A 17,070-nucleotide genomic window follows, 5' to 3' on the forward strand; every position below is an offset into this window, starting at 1 on the left:
AGCTTAAACTCAATCTTAGCAGATCCCAATAATTCATGAAACATTTTGCGGATAGATATCAACGCCACTTAGAATTTCAGGAGGGCAATTTAGTGCTAGTCAAATTGCAGCCATATCGCCAATATTCGGTGGTATTGTGGAAGCATCAGAAGCTTGAGTTGCATTATTTTGGCCCTTTTAGAATTGGAAGAAAACTCAGTGAGGTATCCTATCAGTTGGAATTATCGCCAGAAGTCCATATCCATAATGTTTTTCATATATCGGCACTCAAAAAATTTCGTGGTGATCAAGAATCCCAGTATCTACCCCTGCTTTTAACTACAACGGAGTTCGGACCAATCCTGAAGCCTTCTCGGATTTTATCCCAACGCTCCATCTTGCGTGGTGACAAGAAAATTTTACAGTGGCAAATTTAGTGGGGACACGGCGCTATCACAGAAACGAGTTGGGAAGATGTTGATCAATTCCTCAAGCTCTTTCCCGAATTCAACCTTGAGGATAAGATTGCTTTTGATGAGGAGAGTAATGTTAAGAACATGAATGAAGAAGAGCACGTAATTAAAAAACTTAACTCAGAAGAAAATATTGTTACAACAGAAGAACAGTTAGCACTCAATCAGCATGATACGGATCCAAGAAGAAGCACTAGAGAGAGAATTAATAGCAAAAAACCGGTTAGTTATGATCTGTAGTGATTGCTAGTACATTTGCCTCTTTTTTGTGCTATTTCTTTTCCCTTCTTCTCTGCTTCTTTATTCTTTTTCCTTTTGTTCCCTTTCTCATTTATTATTCTTTTCCAATTTTTTAAGTACTGTTAATGCTCGGAGTAATTAAGAAATTATTATACCTTTCTACATCATTCTGTTGCACTATTCCCTTTTATTTTTTCATTTTTACTTACAACTTTCATATATGCTCTTTCTTATTACCAATTACTTATAAATTTTTTCAATTAAATATAAATACATACCATATTTTTTCCTCTTCTTATTATCTCTCACCCTGTCAAATTATTATATTTTGAAAACATATAAAATTATTACTTATTGATTTCATTATTTTTAATATTAAAATTAGTAACTTTAAGTTTAATTAATTTTATAAAATTTTAATAACAAAAAGTATTATATGTATTTTAAAAATTCTAAAATAAATTATTTTATATATTTTGGTATATTGTTCCGTATACGTATATATATACTAATTACTTTAAGAATAATTTAAACACATAAATTTATTTCAATAATAATCGTATAAAATTTTTTAAATTATTAGTACATCAAAAATAATTATCCATAAATATTCCAACAAACACTTCCATTGCGGCTATAACTTGAATGTTAATTCACATTACTTTAAGAGATAGGTGTACAATCAACTTTAGCTTGAAGCTTGAGACGGCACGCATTTGCGATCATAAATCGTAATGAAAGTTGATGCACAAATAAACTAACTGTAGCATGAAGAATGAGGTTACGTATAGCGTATTATATATTCAATTACAAACAACAGTGTTGACAGGCCATAATAGAAGAATTAGAAGGAAAAAAAAAGGGAAAAAAAACTTGAAACCAAATGCAACAACGTAAGTACGTAACGCGTCGGTGGATTTAAAGTGTTAAACTTTGGAATTAGAAAATTGAAGGATTTGCGCGAGACACAATGTGTAACTCGATTTTAATTTCATTATTATATCTTTTTTCATATACTCTAATTTGCAGTCATCAGAGCCTCGATTTCATGCAAATAACCTAACTATTACGCGTTGACTTTTTGATTTATCGCTTTGACAAAACAGCAAGTTATATGATGCATCTGGTCTTCTTGATTGGCAGCCCAGGTTTTAAGTATTGTCTAACTTTATAAAATCTTTGTATAATTGTATTGTTAATTTACTATACTACCATCACCATCTCAAAATAATGTTGCCAATGATGAGATCTTTGCACACGGGGATGTGGTATGAGAAGCTTTAATTAATTGATTCTATATAAGTACCTAAGTTTCTAAGGCCTTTAAGTTTCATCTCAAACTAATCTGATAAGTTCAATTCCTTTTCTTCTTTTGTCAAAGATAATAATGTAACTAAATAGTAAATTAGTTAGTGAAAAATAGTTAAAAAAAATTCTGATATTCTGTTGTCATTTATGTGTGTGACAAAAATTATTATGTGTGTGACAAAAAATATTACAGTTCAACATTCTTTTATATATATAAAAAAGCAGGATGACCGTGACGTGTACGCGTGGGATAAACCAAATCTTGATTGAATCTTATTTTTCCATTAGACGGAGCTCGCACGTGTTCTACAGTACCTCCTGTGAATACTCCACCTGTATGAAAAGTTCTTAATGTTAGTTGAGTACCAGGTTCTCCAATCAATTGGCCCGCAATAATACCTACAGCTTCGCCTAATTCCACCAAATTTCCATGAGTAGGACTCCGCCCATAACACAATCGACAGATCCAAGATGTATTCCTACAAGTAAAAGGGGTTCGAATAGATATTGATTGTGTTTGAAAATTTATTAAACGATTGATTAGTCCAATCCCAATATCTTGATTTCGAATGGCAATATATATATATATGCGCGCGCGTGCTGCAATGTTACAAGTATATTTTACGGGCAAATAACCAAAATAAATTAATTGGCAATCAAATTTACTATATTATAATTTTTGAAAATTGCAGACACAAATGTATTTTTTATAAATTTATAAAAACCACAAGAGGAGTCTTACGGATTCTAAGTGTACGTTAACCGCTATACCTCTCTAGCGGTTTACGTTGAAATTTGAAATGGCCAGAAATCGCGATAGGGTCCAGCGATTTCTTCAAATTTTGGCAAATGTGCATAAATCGCGATAGGAGTGTAACGGTTTATGCATGCACAAAAAACACCTATAAATACCAATCAAGAGGAAGTGGTGTGATGGTAGAGGGTCATTTTCACAAATTCACAAATAGATAGTGAGGAGAGTTTTTTGGTGCTAGTACATTGCTGTGAAAAAATTAAAAAAAAGCAAAAGACACGGTGTTAAGTTCACTGATAAAGAACCAGTGAGGGTTTTTATTCGGTCAACATTTACTTTGTCAGAGCTAAAGACGAGTATATTACAAAAGGCAGGGTTGTGTGGGGCCAAGTGGGTGAAGAAGGTATTCTATAAGATTTCGATTGCGGTTGTATCAACTGATGTGCAGTATGAAACATTTGTGATAGGGTCAGACAAAGACATGCAGATTTTGTTTCACTATCAGCACAGTTTTCCGGAAGTGAGAATACACGAGCTATATGCCAAGTTGGAAGATGGTGTCAACAGTTTCGGGACATCAGCGCCAATTCTCAGTCGACGACAGTTGGGGGGTGCTTCTACCTTGATGCCTGTCGTTGCACTTTGTTATCTGTTGGCTAACCTCCATCTATTCCAGCTGGGATAGCTAGGTCACCCGGTTTGATTTTCGGTCTTTTAGGTGACGGTGAACCGGATCGGGTTGAAAAAACGATGCGAGAGGATGATTTGGACGATGAGTCAGCTCACATCTTGGGGGACAGTGACGAGGATACTCCTAGGAGCCCACCAACACGTCAGGGGCCATCAAGTTCTGGGTCACAACAATACCCGCCACATTTCTTAATGCTGAACTTAGAAGCTGTCGGCCAACAACTGGGCATAGATCCCACTTCGGAGGTCAAGGATTACACGAGGGGAATCCTTCTGGAGAATTTCAGATTGGCCAATCTTTTCAGACTAAAGAGGAAGTTGTGTTAAGTGTTAAGGATTATAGCATCCGTCGTGGAGTTGAGTACTAGGTGATAGAGTCAGATCATCTGAAGTATTATGGAAGATGCAAGGAGTTCAGAAACGGTTGCACGTGGATGATTCACATCACACTTCGACAGCGTAAGGGTAATTGGGAGGTTAGAAGGTACAATGGACCTCACACTTGCTTGGCCACTTTGATTTTGAACGATCACCGACGGCTCGATCACCATGTCATTTGTGCGAGAATCTTTTCGTTGGTTAGAGCCGATACAGCAGTTACGATAAAGGTGTTGCAAGAAGCTACGAAGGCAACTTACGGATTCAAGCCTAGTTACAGGAAGGTGTGGATGGCAAAATAGAAGGCAGTTGCACAAATCTACGAGGATTCAGAAAAGTCGTATGCCGAGTTGCTCCGTTGGATCCTTGGTGTGAAATTCATGATGGATGGAACCGTGGCGTTGTTGAAGACTTCTCTAGTACGTGTCGGTGCTCAGGTTGATGAGTCTACTTTCATCATCTTTTCTGGACTTTCCCTCTATGCATTGAGGCATTTAGACATTGCAAGCCACTAGTCATCATCGACGAGACTCATTTGTATGGGAAGTATGGCGGGACTTTGCTTCTGGCTATCACGCAAGATGGAAACTCGAATATATTGTCCATTGCATTTGCACTTGTGGAAAGGGAGAATGCAGAGTCCTGAGATTTTTTCTTATCCCATTTACGTCAACATGTGACCCACAAGAAGGTATTCTGGTAATCTCTGACAGGCACAATAGCATTAAAGCTGCACTAGAGGCACCTAACAGTGGTTGGCTATCACCTCATGCCAGAGGGTCTTTGGCCACCTTATGACGGTCCGACTGTCATTTTTGATCCTAACATGAGATGTGCTAGAGAAGGGCAACCGAGGTCGACCAGAATCCGTAATACCATAGATGAGGCCGATACTAGTAGGCCAAAACATTGTGGGCTATGCAGACAGCCAAGACACACTCGTAGAAGTTGTCCTCAGTGAGGCTCCACGGCCGGAGGTGATGCATAGCTGTCATGATATCATTGTGATTAAGTTTCATTATTCTATTGTTATTTGTTATGTTATCCTTTTGAATTTTATGTTGTTGGCTTGTTTTTTTAGTCCATGTTGTTGCATTGGTTTTATTGTTCTGTGTTTATTATTTGTTTCTCTATGTAGTTGTGATTCTCTTGAGTAAAGTTGTTGTCATTACATTTGTGATTCTGTTGAGTACAAAAAACTGACTTCATTATATCCAACTATCAATGTATGATTTGGCGTCTAAATATAAATAGTGACTATCTGAGTTAGCATGCCGACAACATAAGGCACATAAGTACAAGAGATACATAACCCGAAATAAACATAAATACTTTGAATGGACTAGTACATGAATGTAAACATAAATAACCATAAATAAGGCACACGTAAGTACATGAAACTAAACATAAATAAGCAACTACTGATGCTGGTCGTCCTCATCGTCGTCATAGGCGTCGTCCCCAAATGCTCTAAGAAGATGCTGGTAATGCTGTGCATTGTCATCCCCGATGATCGCTGCGAAGTCGGCGTAGAACAGTGAACTGTCGACATGATCGTCCATGTCCATGGTCAATGTCGTGCCTGCCAAGTCAGCATACATATGATGACCACTCTCATGGAATACCTAGGAGCTCGAAGCATGGGCAAACGTTCCCCTCGGAGTCCCCACCTTCGGCTCTCCTGTGGGGCTATCACCAGGCCCAGCTGCTCCTACCCCTGGTCCATCACCCCGACGTCTCACACGTCCACGACAGACATGATGGTCGACATATCCTCTTCCGTCACCACCAGCTTCCTCATCCTGCATCATCTCATTCAGTCATCACCACTCCCGGTCAGTAGCTCGTTTACCAATGCATTGTCGCCTCTCCACATGCTTGTTATCAGGCATATCCGGCACTGGTACCTTAGCCAGCAACTGCGACGACCTTCTTCGGATGGCATCCTCAGGGATCTCCTCTGCCCTAGGATCAGCAAATACAGCATCCAGCGATAGAAACCTGTGGGCTACCTAGTACCACCAATCCAGGAACTCTACCGACGGCCTAGGATTAGCCACTCAGGAGATACTTAAAATAGAATCAACTCTGTTTGGCCAGCTCAAATGCCATACCTGAAAATAACTCGGGAGCCACCTATCTCCAACCCTACTATCCTTGCCATGAAGCCAGTCTATGTTCGAGGCTAGTTCAGGCACGTGCTGCACGCTACCGAGCTGTGGCAGCACCATATCCACTTAGTACTACTCAATCACAGTGAAGTAAATCAGGCTGGTACATGCGCGCCATAACCAACTGTGCTCCTTAGCTAGAATCTCTGGATGAACAACGACAAGCACGTCGAGCACAACATAAGGCTCCCGAACAATCTGCAAATGATTACAGCATGCTACATTAATACATTATATACTAAACATGTAGGCAAACAAAAAGCGAAACTTGGAGACAAGCACAAACAACTTACATCTCGATCACCTAAGCGGTCTAATGCAAGGCGACACTGGATAAACTTTTCCTCCTTGTAGTCGGATGTCAGTAAATAAGTGGCCCACCTGAATGAAGACAACGTTATATGAATATATAAACCGAGAATAACTTAGTTAATAACGAGAAACTAAAATTGAAAATCTAAGTACCCATCTATCCATACCTAGAAGCCAACGGAAAAGAAAAGTCGTAGAATTCCCGCGGCCTGAGAGTAGGGAACCGCTAGAAAATCCAAGACTGCAGTAGCTGAGGGGGCCTGCCAAGTTCGTCACATTTCTGTTCGTAATCTGACACATGCATCAATATAGCCATGCCAACGCTGCCAAACCCCAACTATAAGTGTCAATCTCGTCCAACCTCGCCATAAAGGACAACCACCGTATATGAACCTGATTTCCACTCTTATCACTAAACAACTGAGTGGATAGCAGCATCATAATGTACGCACGTGCATATATGCATATGGTATCCTTAGTCACATCGGCCGGCAGCACCCTGAATCTCTCACAGAACCAGGTGAAGTGGACTGTAAACCGCTTTACCTTATTCGGCGGCGGAATCTCGCCAAATAATTCCTAAAACCACTCCCAAGCGAGTTTTCCATTATTCATCAGCTTCTTAAAATCTGTAAGACACCCAGATATAACTTTACCATCCACGGGCAACCCAAGCTGGTGTGCAACATCCTGCAACGTGATGGTGCACTCCCCGAATGACATATGAAAGGTGTGCGTCTCAGGAGGCCACCTCTCAATGAATGCACTGATTAGGGGCTCATCCAACCAGAACCACCTAGTATTGAGTCTGGTCAGGTGGTACAAACCAAGCTTCTCCAAATAGGGGGTGATTCTATCGTGCAAAGACATGTTCTGTTACCTCCGGATACTATAAATACACCTACTTGGCTGTAGCATGTGAGAAAAATAACCAAACCAAATGAGATTCCATCACTTACAAGTTTAAACCATAAATTATAAACGGATACAAACATTATAAGTATCTTGTCTATCCAATCTTAACTAACATTTCAGATATAGTTCAGTTACCATTATTTTTCAAACTAACTTTATTAAGTTGGAGAAACAAAATTACTAAACTTCTACATTTCAGTTTGAAACATATCTAAAAATTTTTTAAAAGTGAAAAATGTCTAACTTTTAGGACCATGTCTTACAATATAAAATTTAAAATAGTAAAACTTAAATTTAAGACTCAAATCTTTAATTTAAAATAATTAAATACTAACCTTATAATTTTAAAATTTAAATCATAAATTTTAAATTTTTAATTACAAAACTTATAATTTTAAAATTTAAGAATGTAAAATACAACCATTAAGTTCTATTTCAAAAATTTAATCTTTAAATTTTAAATACTAAACAACTAAAACTTAAATATTTAAAAGCTAAAATTTAAAATCTTAATTTTTAAATTCGATACTTAAACAAGAACCATACAAGCATTACAATTTGAACCCTACATCTCAAATACAAGAGGATAACCATTCTACTTAAACATTTGATCATATCTTTACATTTTACGTCTTAATTTTGAAATCCTAAACCGGCCAATCCTAAATTCTCTATTCTAACTACTACACTCGAATACTATATTTTATGTTATATGAAATTCAATAACTAAAAGAAAACAAATTTACCTCTTCGTTGATGCTGCCGGTAATGTGCGCAACACCGTTGAGTCGGTAAAAGCTGCGTTCGTCCGTCATAGTCCCACGCCCAACTAAATTCGAATGGCCAAATCCTCTAAGCCTTAAGAACTTTGTCTTTCTAACCAAAATTTCCTCTCTTCCTCTTTCTAGAATGTTACTTTCTCTCTTTAAGAAATTTAAAATGGTGCAAAGTGAATAAACCGCGACTCTCTCTAGCGTATTTATACTAAAGAATAAATCGCTACACTCTTATCGCAGTTTATGCAAATTTGCCAAAACATAAAAAAATCGATGGACTCCTATTGCGATTTCCAGCCATTTCGAATTTCAACATAAATCGTTAGAAGATGTAACAATTTACGTGCATTTAGAATTCGTAAAATTCTTCTCATAATTTCTATAGATTTGTGAAAAATGTATTTACGTATACAATCTCTAAAAATTATAATTCGATAAATTTAATTGTCAATTGATTTATTCTAACAACTTGTCCATATTTTAAATATTGTACTGGCATATATGAATTCACACTTATAAAGCTGCAATAAATATAAATAAATATATATATACGTATATGCTAAGTAGTTATGACTCTTGCTAGTTGCTACACACGTAAGTTACAACAGAATAACAATTCTTTCTTAATTACATTATTATCCTTGACATCTTTCTATGAAATTTTCCTTCATAATTTTTTATGGTAAACAAGAATACTTACTTAATTGGTTGCATACATTTCAACTACAATACTTATTTGATAACCATTCAATAATATAATTGTAAAGGTTTTGAAAATCGAATGGGAGTGATCAATTTGACTAAATTAATTGAGAATTGGTCTTTTAATCGGTCTAATTGATCTCAAAATTATCTTATAAAAAATTAATTAAAAAATTAATCGAACCAGTAGTTAATCAATAAATTGATTGGATTTTTTGAAAATCTAATTCTTCCTTTCAGCATCAAAATAGTGTCATTTTGATAAAGAAAAAAAAAACTCCATAAATAATAAAACACCTTATCTCTTTTCTCTTCTCTCTCACTCTCACATTCTCACCAAAATCCTTTATTTCACTCACTACCTAACCCTATCAGAGCAAATACTGTTGCCACCGTCAACCCCAACCCGTCTGCTCGTCGTGAAGCTCCACCAACCACCGTCATCTCCCATCTGCCGCCACTCTTCTCTTTCTCACTGTCTTTGTGCTCATTGCAAAGCCCCACCAGCCACCACCACTGTTCTCCTCCTTACCATCTTTGCGCTCGTTGTAAAGCCCACCTCTGTAATCGTCGGCGGTGGTAGTGATAGAGGGTGCCGTCGTCGTCCTCCTCCTCGATCCTCTTCAAGCGCATCCTCTCCTCCGTGAGTCTCTACCCGGAACCTCGCCGTGGAATCTCTACTCGGGGCCTTGCCGTTGCAAACTGATCCTCTTCTAAGCTCATTTTGTCACTGTCGTTCCTCCTTCACCGTGTCTCCGGTAAGCCACTGCATTTTCAGTTTTAATTTCTAAGATTTTGGCTTATGAGTTGAGTTTTTGTATTAGATTTTGAGTTAGGATTGTGCTCTGAGTTAGGTTGTTGTTTATGTGATTCTAAATTTAGTTTGGATTGTGTTTGCTTAATTTTTCTGTTTTTGAATTTTTTGGATTAGGATGTTGAGTTTTCTGTATTTTGAATTTTTATTGTTGAATACTTAATTGAAAAATTTTTGTTGAAATTTGTTGTGATTCTAAATTTTTTGTTGCTGATTGTTTGAATTTTTGTGTAAGTGTAAGTTTGTGATTCTAAATTTTTGTTGCAATGAGTATTCTTACTGATTATTTCATTATGATTTAGAAGTTAATTAAAATTTTTTTATTTGATAGATTTTTAATGATAAAATATGAATAAGTTATTATGTCAAATTATAAAAGTTTTGAATTTTATTAGTTTAGAAATTATTAAATTTGTATGTTTAAAATTGTATATTAAATTTTTAATAATTTTATCATATATTTAATTAAACCAGTTCAACCATTGTTGGATTTTAATTGGACTATTGAACTATTAAACCATTCATTTAACTGGTTCAATGATCAATTCAGTTCTTGCAACCTTGATAATTGCATATCTTTTATATTTATGTGTATCTTAATAAAAAAATAAAAAATACTCCAAATACAATTAAACACATTTAAATATCATTGTGTATTAATGTATTTAACCTTATTTTTTATATATATTTTAAAATAAATTTAAAAATAATATATATTATTATTTATTAAAACTAAAAATTATTTAAATAATTTATATAATAAAAAACGTCATTGTAATACTTGAAAATACTAGTTTAATTCTAATATTAAATAAAATATCAATACATTATTACAATTTTTTTAAAAGGTACTTTTTATATATATATATATATATATATATATAGATTGTGTTATTGTATTTTAAAAAAATTAAAATTAATATATTTATATATCTCATATCGTATCTTGTGTGTTCTGTTTCATACTCGATAACTAAACAATAAAATGAGATTTAAATAATAAATCATTAAATTAAAATATTAGGTTTTTTTATAAAAAAATGTTAATTATTTGACCATGGAATTTTCTCTTCATCACTGAGTATGATTGAACACCTTTATTTGAATCTTGATCCATTTTCCCCCTTTATTATATATTGATGAAACCCATCCAGGTGTACCTATTGTTCCATTCTTCCTCTTTAAATAATGTTCTTTTAGTTTAATTGTAGATTTGCGTACTAAGATGCATAATCAAATAACTTGTATGCGGGCCAATAAATTTTTCATCAATATATTTAGTCAAGTTACTTTCATCTTGAGAGGGCTCTTTATACTAATCATATTACCACTTTTTTCTAATGCAAAATACTAGGAAATTTTTTTAAAATAAATTAAAAAAATATTTTTTAAAATAAAATTTTTTATTTTTATTTTTTTTAAATCTATTGCGTTATAAAAGTTGAAATAAGTTTACCGCGAAACGGCAAATTTCATTAAACCTAACAAGTTCTTCTATTAATACGGAAAATTTACTCCTATTTTTATACAATTTAATTATATTGATATATTTTTATTTTTTAATATAAAATTTAAATAGATATAATTTAAATTAAAAATTTAATTTAATTTGATAAAAATAAATATAATTTTATTATTGTACTCGTATGATTAATTATGTTTATTCAATTTTAAAAAATGAACTATTTAAAATCGATAATTTTAAATTAAAAAATCAATATATTCGTATTTTTTTAAATTATAAAATTATAAATAAAAACACTCTTATTATTTTAAAATTCTTAAATTTAAATAAATGTTTTTGTATTATTTTTTACGGGATCTTAGTGGTTGTCATTTGACCTCTAAATTTTATAATAAATAGTTAGAGTAATGTAAATTAGGAGCTGATATGTGCCGGATTAGTTACTCGTGTTGATAATTATATTAGATGACACATCAGCAAATTGGTTATTAGTTTGTTAGAAGTGTGTTGATCTAGTGTAGCTAAGGTGTAGTGTAGGTGCTATATATATATATGTATTTGCAACTCACCTGTAAAATGTGATTCACCATTTTATGCTATCAGGTATTTTGTAATTGTGCCTTTCTTTCTGGTTTTCTCTCACAGAAAGTGCAGCTACTCACACTTGCAACACCTTTAACATGGTGCGGTGAGCGTGGAGTGTGGCAAGCACTGAGATTCAGATTGAGGAAGGTGCAGTGGTGCACGAAATTGTGATCTCTACTTTTCACAACTCAAACAATCCTCGGTAATGGCTCCAAGAACTTGGTGCTCAATACCATGGTCTAAACATAATTTCACAACTTCGCACAACTAACCAGCAAGTGCACTGGGTCGTCCAAGTAATAAACCTTACACGAGTAAGGGTCGATCCCACGGAAATTGTTGGTATGAAGCAAGTTATGGTCATCTTGTAAATCTTAGTCAGGCAGATTCAAATGGTTATGGATGATATATGAATAAAGCATAAAATAAAGATAGAGATACTTATGTAATTCATTGGTGAGAATTTCAGATAAGCGTATGGAGATGCTTTGTCCCTTCCGTCTCTCTGCTTTCCTACTGTCTTCATCTAATCCTTCTTACTCCTTTCCATGGCAAGCTGTATGTTGGGCATCACCGTTGTCAATGGCTACAGTCCCGTCCTCTCAGTGAAAATGTTCAATGCGCTCTGTCACAGCACGGCTAATCATCTGTCGGTTCTCAATCAGGTTGGAATAGAATCCATTGATTCTTTTGCGTCTGTCACTAACGCCCAGCCTTCAGGAGTTTGAAGCTCGTCACAGTCATTCAATCATTGAATCCTACTCAGAATACCACAGACAAGGTTTAGACCTTCCGGATTCTCTTGAATGCCGCCATCAATTCTAGCTTATACCACGAAGATTCTGATTAAGGAATCCAAGAGATAAACATTCAAGCCTTGTTTGCTTGTAGAACGGAGGTGGTTGTCAGGCACGCGTTCATAAGTGAGAATGATGATGAGCGTCACATAATCATCACATTCATCATGTTCTTGGGTACGAATGAATATCTTAGAACAAGAATAAGCTGAATTGAATAGAAGAACAATAGTAATTGCATTAATACTCGAGGTACAGCAGAGCTCCACACCTTAATCTATGGTGTGTAGAAACTCCACCATTGAAAAATGAAAATACATAAGAACAAGGTCTAGGCATGGCCGAATGGCCAGCCCCCATGATCTAAGAACTAGACGTCCAAAGATGAAAATACAATAGCAAAAGGTCCTATTTATAGAGAACTAGTAGCCTAGGGTTTACAGAAATGAGTAAATGACATAAAAATCCACTTCCGGGCCCACTTGGCCCACTTGGTGTGTGCTTGGGCTGAGCATTGAAGCTTTCATGTGTAGAGACTTTTCTTGGAGTTAAACGCCAGCTTTTGTGCAAGTTTGGGCGTTTAACCCCATTCTTGTGCCAGTTCCGGCGTTTAACGCTGGGCAGTTTTGAGCTGATTTAGAACGCCGATTTGGGCCATCAAATCTCGGGCAAAGTATGGACTATTATATATTGTTGGAAAGCCCAGAATGTCTACTTTTCAACGCAGTTGAGAGCGTGCCAATTGGGCTTCTGTAGCTCCAGAAAATCTACTTTGAGTGTAGGGAGGTCAGAATCCAACAGCATCTGCAGTCCTTTTCAGCCTCTGAATCAGATTTTTGCTCAGGTCCCTCAATTTCAGCCAGAAAATACCTGAAATCACAGAAAAACACACAAACTCATAGTAAAGTCCAGAAAAGTGAATTTTAACTAAAAACTAATAAAAATATAGTAAAAACTAACTAAAACATACTAAAAATATACTAAAAACAATGCCAAAAAGCGTATAAATTATCCGCTCATAATGCAGCCTGGTCTGAAATCTTGCCAATTTTGCAAGAGCTCAGTTATGCGAATGGTGATCCAAATTCCTTTCTTCTCGATCCAGATTCTGTAATCGTTCCAAACTGAAATTTCTTTGAGTTTCTTTTCAATTCAGCATGTGATTCATCTAATTTCAATTTGCGCTTAATCCGTTGGATTTCTTTGTTTCTCCATCTAATCTCTCAAGTCAAATTCATTCTCTCTTTTTGTTTTTCTTCTCTTCCTACAAACTTATACGATAGAGCTTGATGAGAGTGCGCCGCCTCACACTCTCTATAATTGTGAGAAGGTGACTCCGATAAACGAGATTGTAGGAAGAAGGTTAATCACTGAGGCTTCTGTCAATCGACGTTGCTGGAAGGTGCGATGGAAGGTGTAAATGCAGAAGCGTTCATGAATTTTCTAAATCAGCTCACAACATTTCAAGCGAGCATTAGCAAGAAGAGTACCAAACCGAATCAGGATCCAGAGAGCATCTATTATCTTCATCCCTCTGAGAGCACTGGTATTCCTCTTACTACTGTTATTCTCGATGGTAAAAACTATGGTGATTGGAGTAGATTTGTGCTGTGGGGACTGAAAGGGAAGAACAAGATGAAATTTATTGATGGTAGTTTGCCTAAGCCTAATAAGGATGATGAAACCTTTGAGGCATGGGCTAGGTGTAACACTTACGTCGTAGCTTGGATAAATCTTTCCCTTAGTCCAGACATAGCTAGAAGTGTTGTTTGGAACAATGTGGCCAGCAATCTGTGGAATGAGTTGAAGCACCGATACTATCAAGGAGACAGATTTAGGGTGGCAGAGTTTCAAGAAGAGTTGTTTGCCATCAAACAAAGGGACCTAGATGTGACGGCGTATTTCACAAAGTTGAAATCCATTTGGGAAGATCTTGATAGTTTTAGAGCTATACCCGATTGTGAATGTTCAAACAAGTGTAATTGTGGCTTAAGTGTGATGCGACAATATCGAGTAGAGGATCATGTAACACGATTCTTGAGAGGGCTAAATGAGTAATACTCCACCGTTAGATCTCAAATCATGTTGTTGGATCCTCTCCCTGATGTGACCACTGTGTTGTCCATGTTGACACAGCAGGAACGACAATTTCAGAATTCAGATGCCGCTTCGAACATCAAAATTACGTATGCTACCATTCCCTCGAGCACTGCAGGATCATTTCAAGGCAGAGGGAGAGGGAGGGGCAGAGGTGGACGATCCCAAGGTGGTAGAAGTCAGGGAGAGAAAGGCAGACCACAATGCTCCTATTGCGGAAAGCTCGGCCACAGTGTTGACGTATGTTATAAGAAACACGGATTGCCACCACATTTAAGAGGTGAAAATGCTGCAGATGAAAATGAAAGCTTTGCAGCAGCAATGAACACTGAGAGTGAATCAAGAAAACTCAGTGAGCATGACAATTCATCGCGTTCCTCCCATTTAGAGAGAGTTGGAAGTGACACACTGGAGTTCACCCTTGAGCAAAAGCAGCCATTGCTCACTCTTCTCAACAAGATTAATGGAGAGCATCCTCATAGCATCAACGTGACAGCATCAAAGGTTTCACCTGAGTTACCTCATCAAGGTAATTCGGTGCATACACCAATCCTTCATCTAGGGAAGTTAGTAACAATCATGCATTTTAAAACAAGCATTAATGCATTGAATATTTCTTCAAACAAGTTCTTATCCTGGGTAATCGATACTGGTGCAACTGACCATGTATCCTATTGCCTTAATGATTTTTTCACATATAAAGAAATAGCTCCTGTGATAATTAAATTGCCCAATGGGACTTGGACTACAAGTAGAATCATGGGAACTATTGTTTTGTCAAACAAATTGTTACTGCACAATGCCCTTTACATCCCATCTTTCAATTTCAAGCTCATTTATGTTTCAAAACTCACCTCTGCATTGCATTGCCAAATGAATTTTACTGACACAAGGTGTGAGATACAGGATCGGAGCTCGATGAGAATGATTGGAGCAGCTAGAGAAAATGGTGGTCTCTACATATTAAATAAAGAGGCTTTAAAACTCCCCAAGCCAAGTACACAAGTATGCTCGGTTGTAAGCAATAATCACAGGAAAGATCGCTGCATTTGGCATTACAGGTTGTGTCACTTGCCAAATGATAGACTAATAAAGATGAAGAGAGACTTCTCCTTCATCTCATTTGATAAGGCAGCAGCACCATGTAATGCTTGCCCTCTAGCTAAACAGAAAAGACATCCTTTTCCTGTAAGTAGTTCTGACCTAACTCAATTGTTTGAGCTTGTACACATAGACATTTGGGAGCCACTTAGAGTGCCATCCACCAGTGGACATCATTATTTTCTAACCATTGTAGAAAATAAATCAAGATATACTTGGGTGTACTTGATAAAATTGAAGTCTGAAGTATGCAATTTAGTTCAACATTTCATCACTTTCATACAAACTCAATTCAATAAATCTATCAAAATCATTCGAACTGACAATGGTCTAGAATTTCTCATGAAATCTTTTTTTTTACTAAAACTGGAATTTTGCATCAAACTTCCTGTGTTGATACTCCTCAACAAAATGGGATAGTAGAACGAAAATACCAACATATTCTTAACATCACCATAGCTATACTATTTCAATCTCAAGTCCCACATTGTTTTTGGAATTTTGCTGTTAAGCATGCTTAATGAACAGGATTTCTTCTACTTTTCTCAAGGACAAGTCTCCTTTTCAAATTTTGCATCAATCTCTCCCTGATCTAATGACCCTAAAGGTCTTTGGTTGCTTGGCCTATGCCAGCACCATCAATGCTTACAGGTCCAAGATGGATCCTTGAGCCAGGAAATGCGCTTTCCTTGGATTTAGGGAGGGGACAAAAGAATATGTTTTAATTGACTTAAAATCCAAAGAAATTTTTGTTTCTAGAAATGTGAAATTTTACGAAAATCATTTTCCTTTTGCACAAGATAAAAACAATCATGCATCAACATTAGAATTAGAAATAAATAAAACCATTGCACCACCTGCACTAATACCTGAAACATTGGAATTGGACCATGGCCCTTCTTCATACGAGCACGCGAGTGACTCGTCGAGAGTCACTGAAGGTGACTCAACAAGTCAAAGGGAAAATATCCAAGAACTAGCCAGGAAAAACTCACAACTAACATACTCTGAACATAATGTACAAAGAAAATCCACAAGGGAGAGAAAGCCACCAGCTTATCTAAAGGATTTTGTTTGTATGAGCACCACCATTGACAAAGCTAATCCAAATCAAACCATCAACGATAAAGTCAGGTATCCAATGTCAACCTTTGTGTCTTATGAATCTCTTTCTGCATTACATAAATCATATTCTCTTGCACTAACCAATGATATCGAGTCGAAGTATTATGAGGAGGCAGTGTTACAACCCTGTTGGCAAGATGCGATCAATGCTGAGCTTAAGGCTCTAAAAATGAACAAAACGTAGAGGCTTACAACTCTACCTCATGAGAAGAAAGCGATTGGAAGTAAGTGGGTCTTCAAGATAAAACACAACCCGGATGGTTTGATAGAAAGGTACAAGGCACGGTTAGTAGCAAAAAGGTACACACAAGTGGCTGGTATTGATTATCTAGACACATTTAGCCCCGTGGTAAAACTGAAAATGCTAAGAATTGTGCTAGCCTTGGCT

At 36.2% G+C, this 17,070-nt stretch overlaps 2 protein-coding genes across 2 annotated transcripts; both read left to right on the forward strand.

Annotated features, from left to right (window-relative positions):
• Positions 1 to 13,766: 13,766 nt before the first annotated feature.
• LOC130939462 (uncharacterized) lies at positions 13,767 to 14,417 on the forward strand. Its single transcript, XM_057867566.1, has one exon. It carries the CDS (start codon positions 13,767 to 13,769, stop codon positions 14,415 to 14,417), a length of 651 nt encoding a protein of 216 aa, XP_057723549.1.
• A 24-nt stretch (positions 14,418 to 14,441) lies between these two features.
• Positions 14,442 to 16,866, forward strand: LOC130939463 (uncharacterized). The gene is made up of 4 exons (XM_057867567.1): positions 14,442 to 14,985; positions 15,160 to 15,517; positions 16,086 to 16,208; positions 16,317 to 16,866. The coding sequence occupies exons 1-4, from the start codon at positions 14,442 to 14,444 to the stop codon at positions 16,864 to 16,866; spliced, it is 1,575 nt and encodes a 524-aa protein (XP_057723550.1).
• Positions 16,867 to 17,070: the final 204 nt, after the last annotated feature.

This window comes from Arachis stenosperma, chromosome 7, assembly GCF_014773155.1.
Source record: "Arachis stenosperma cultivar V10309 chromosome 7, arast.V10309.gnm1.PFL2, whole genome shotgun sequence".
NCBI lineage: Eukaryota > Viridiplantae > Streptophyta > Magnoliopsida > Fabales > Fabaceae > Arachis > Arachis stenosperma.

What these genes read in the sequence shown, in the direction of transcription:
- LOC130939463 (XM_057867567.1), top strand. Translation starts at nt 14,442, where the DNA reads ATGTTGTTGGATCCTCTCCCTGATGTGACCACTGTGTTGTCCATGTTG. An exon ending in CGCTGCATTTGGCATTACAG is followed by an intron (nt 15,518 to 16,085) that starts GTTGTGTCACTT and finishes CTTAATGAACAG; the next exon opens with GATTTCTTCTACTTTTCTCA. An exon ending in AGCACCATCAATGCTTACAG is followed by an intron (nt 16,209 to 16,316) that starts GTCCAAGATGGA and finishes TTTTGTTTCTAG; the next exon opens with AAATGTGAAATTTTACGAAA.
- LOC130939462 (XM_057867566.1), top strand. Translation starts at nt 13,767, where the DNA reads ATGGAAGGTGTAAATGCAGAAGCGTTCATGAATTTTCTAAATCAGCTC.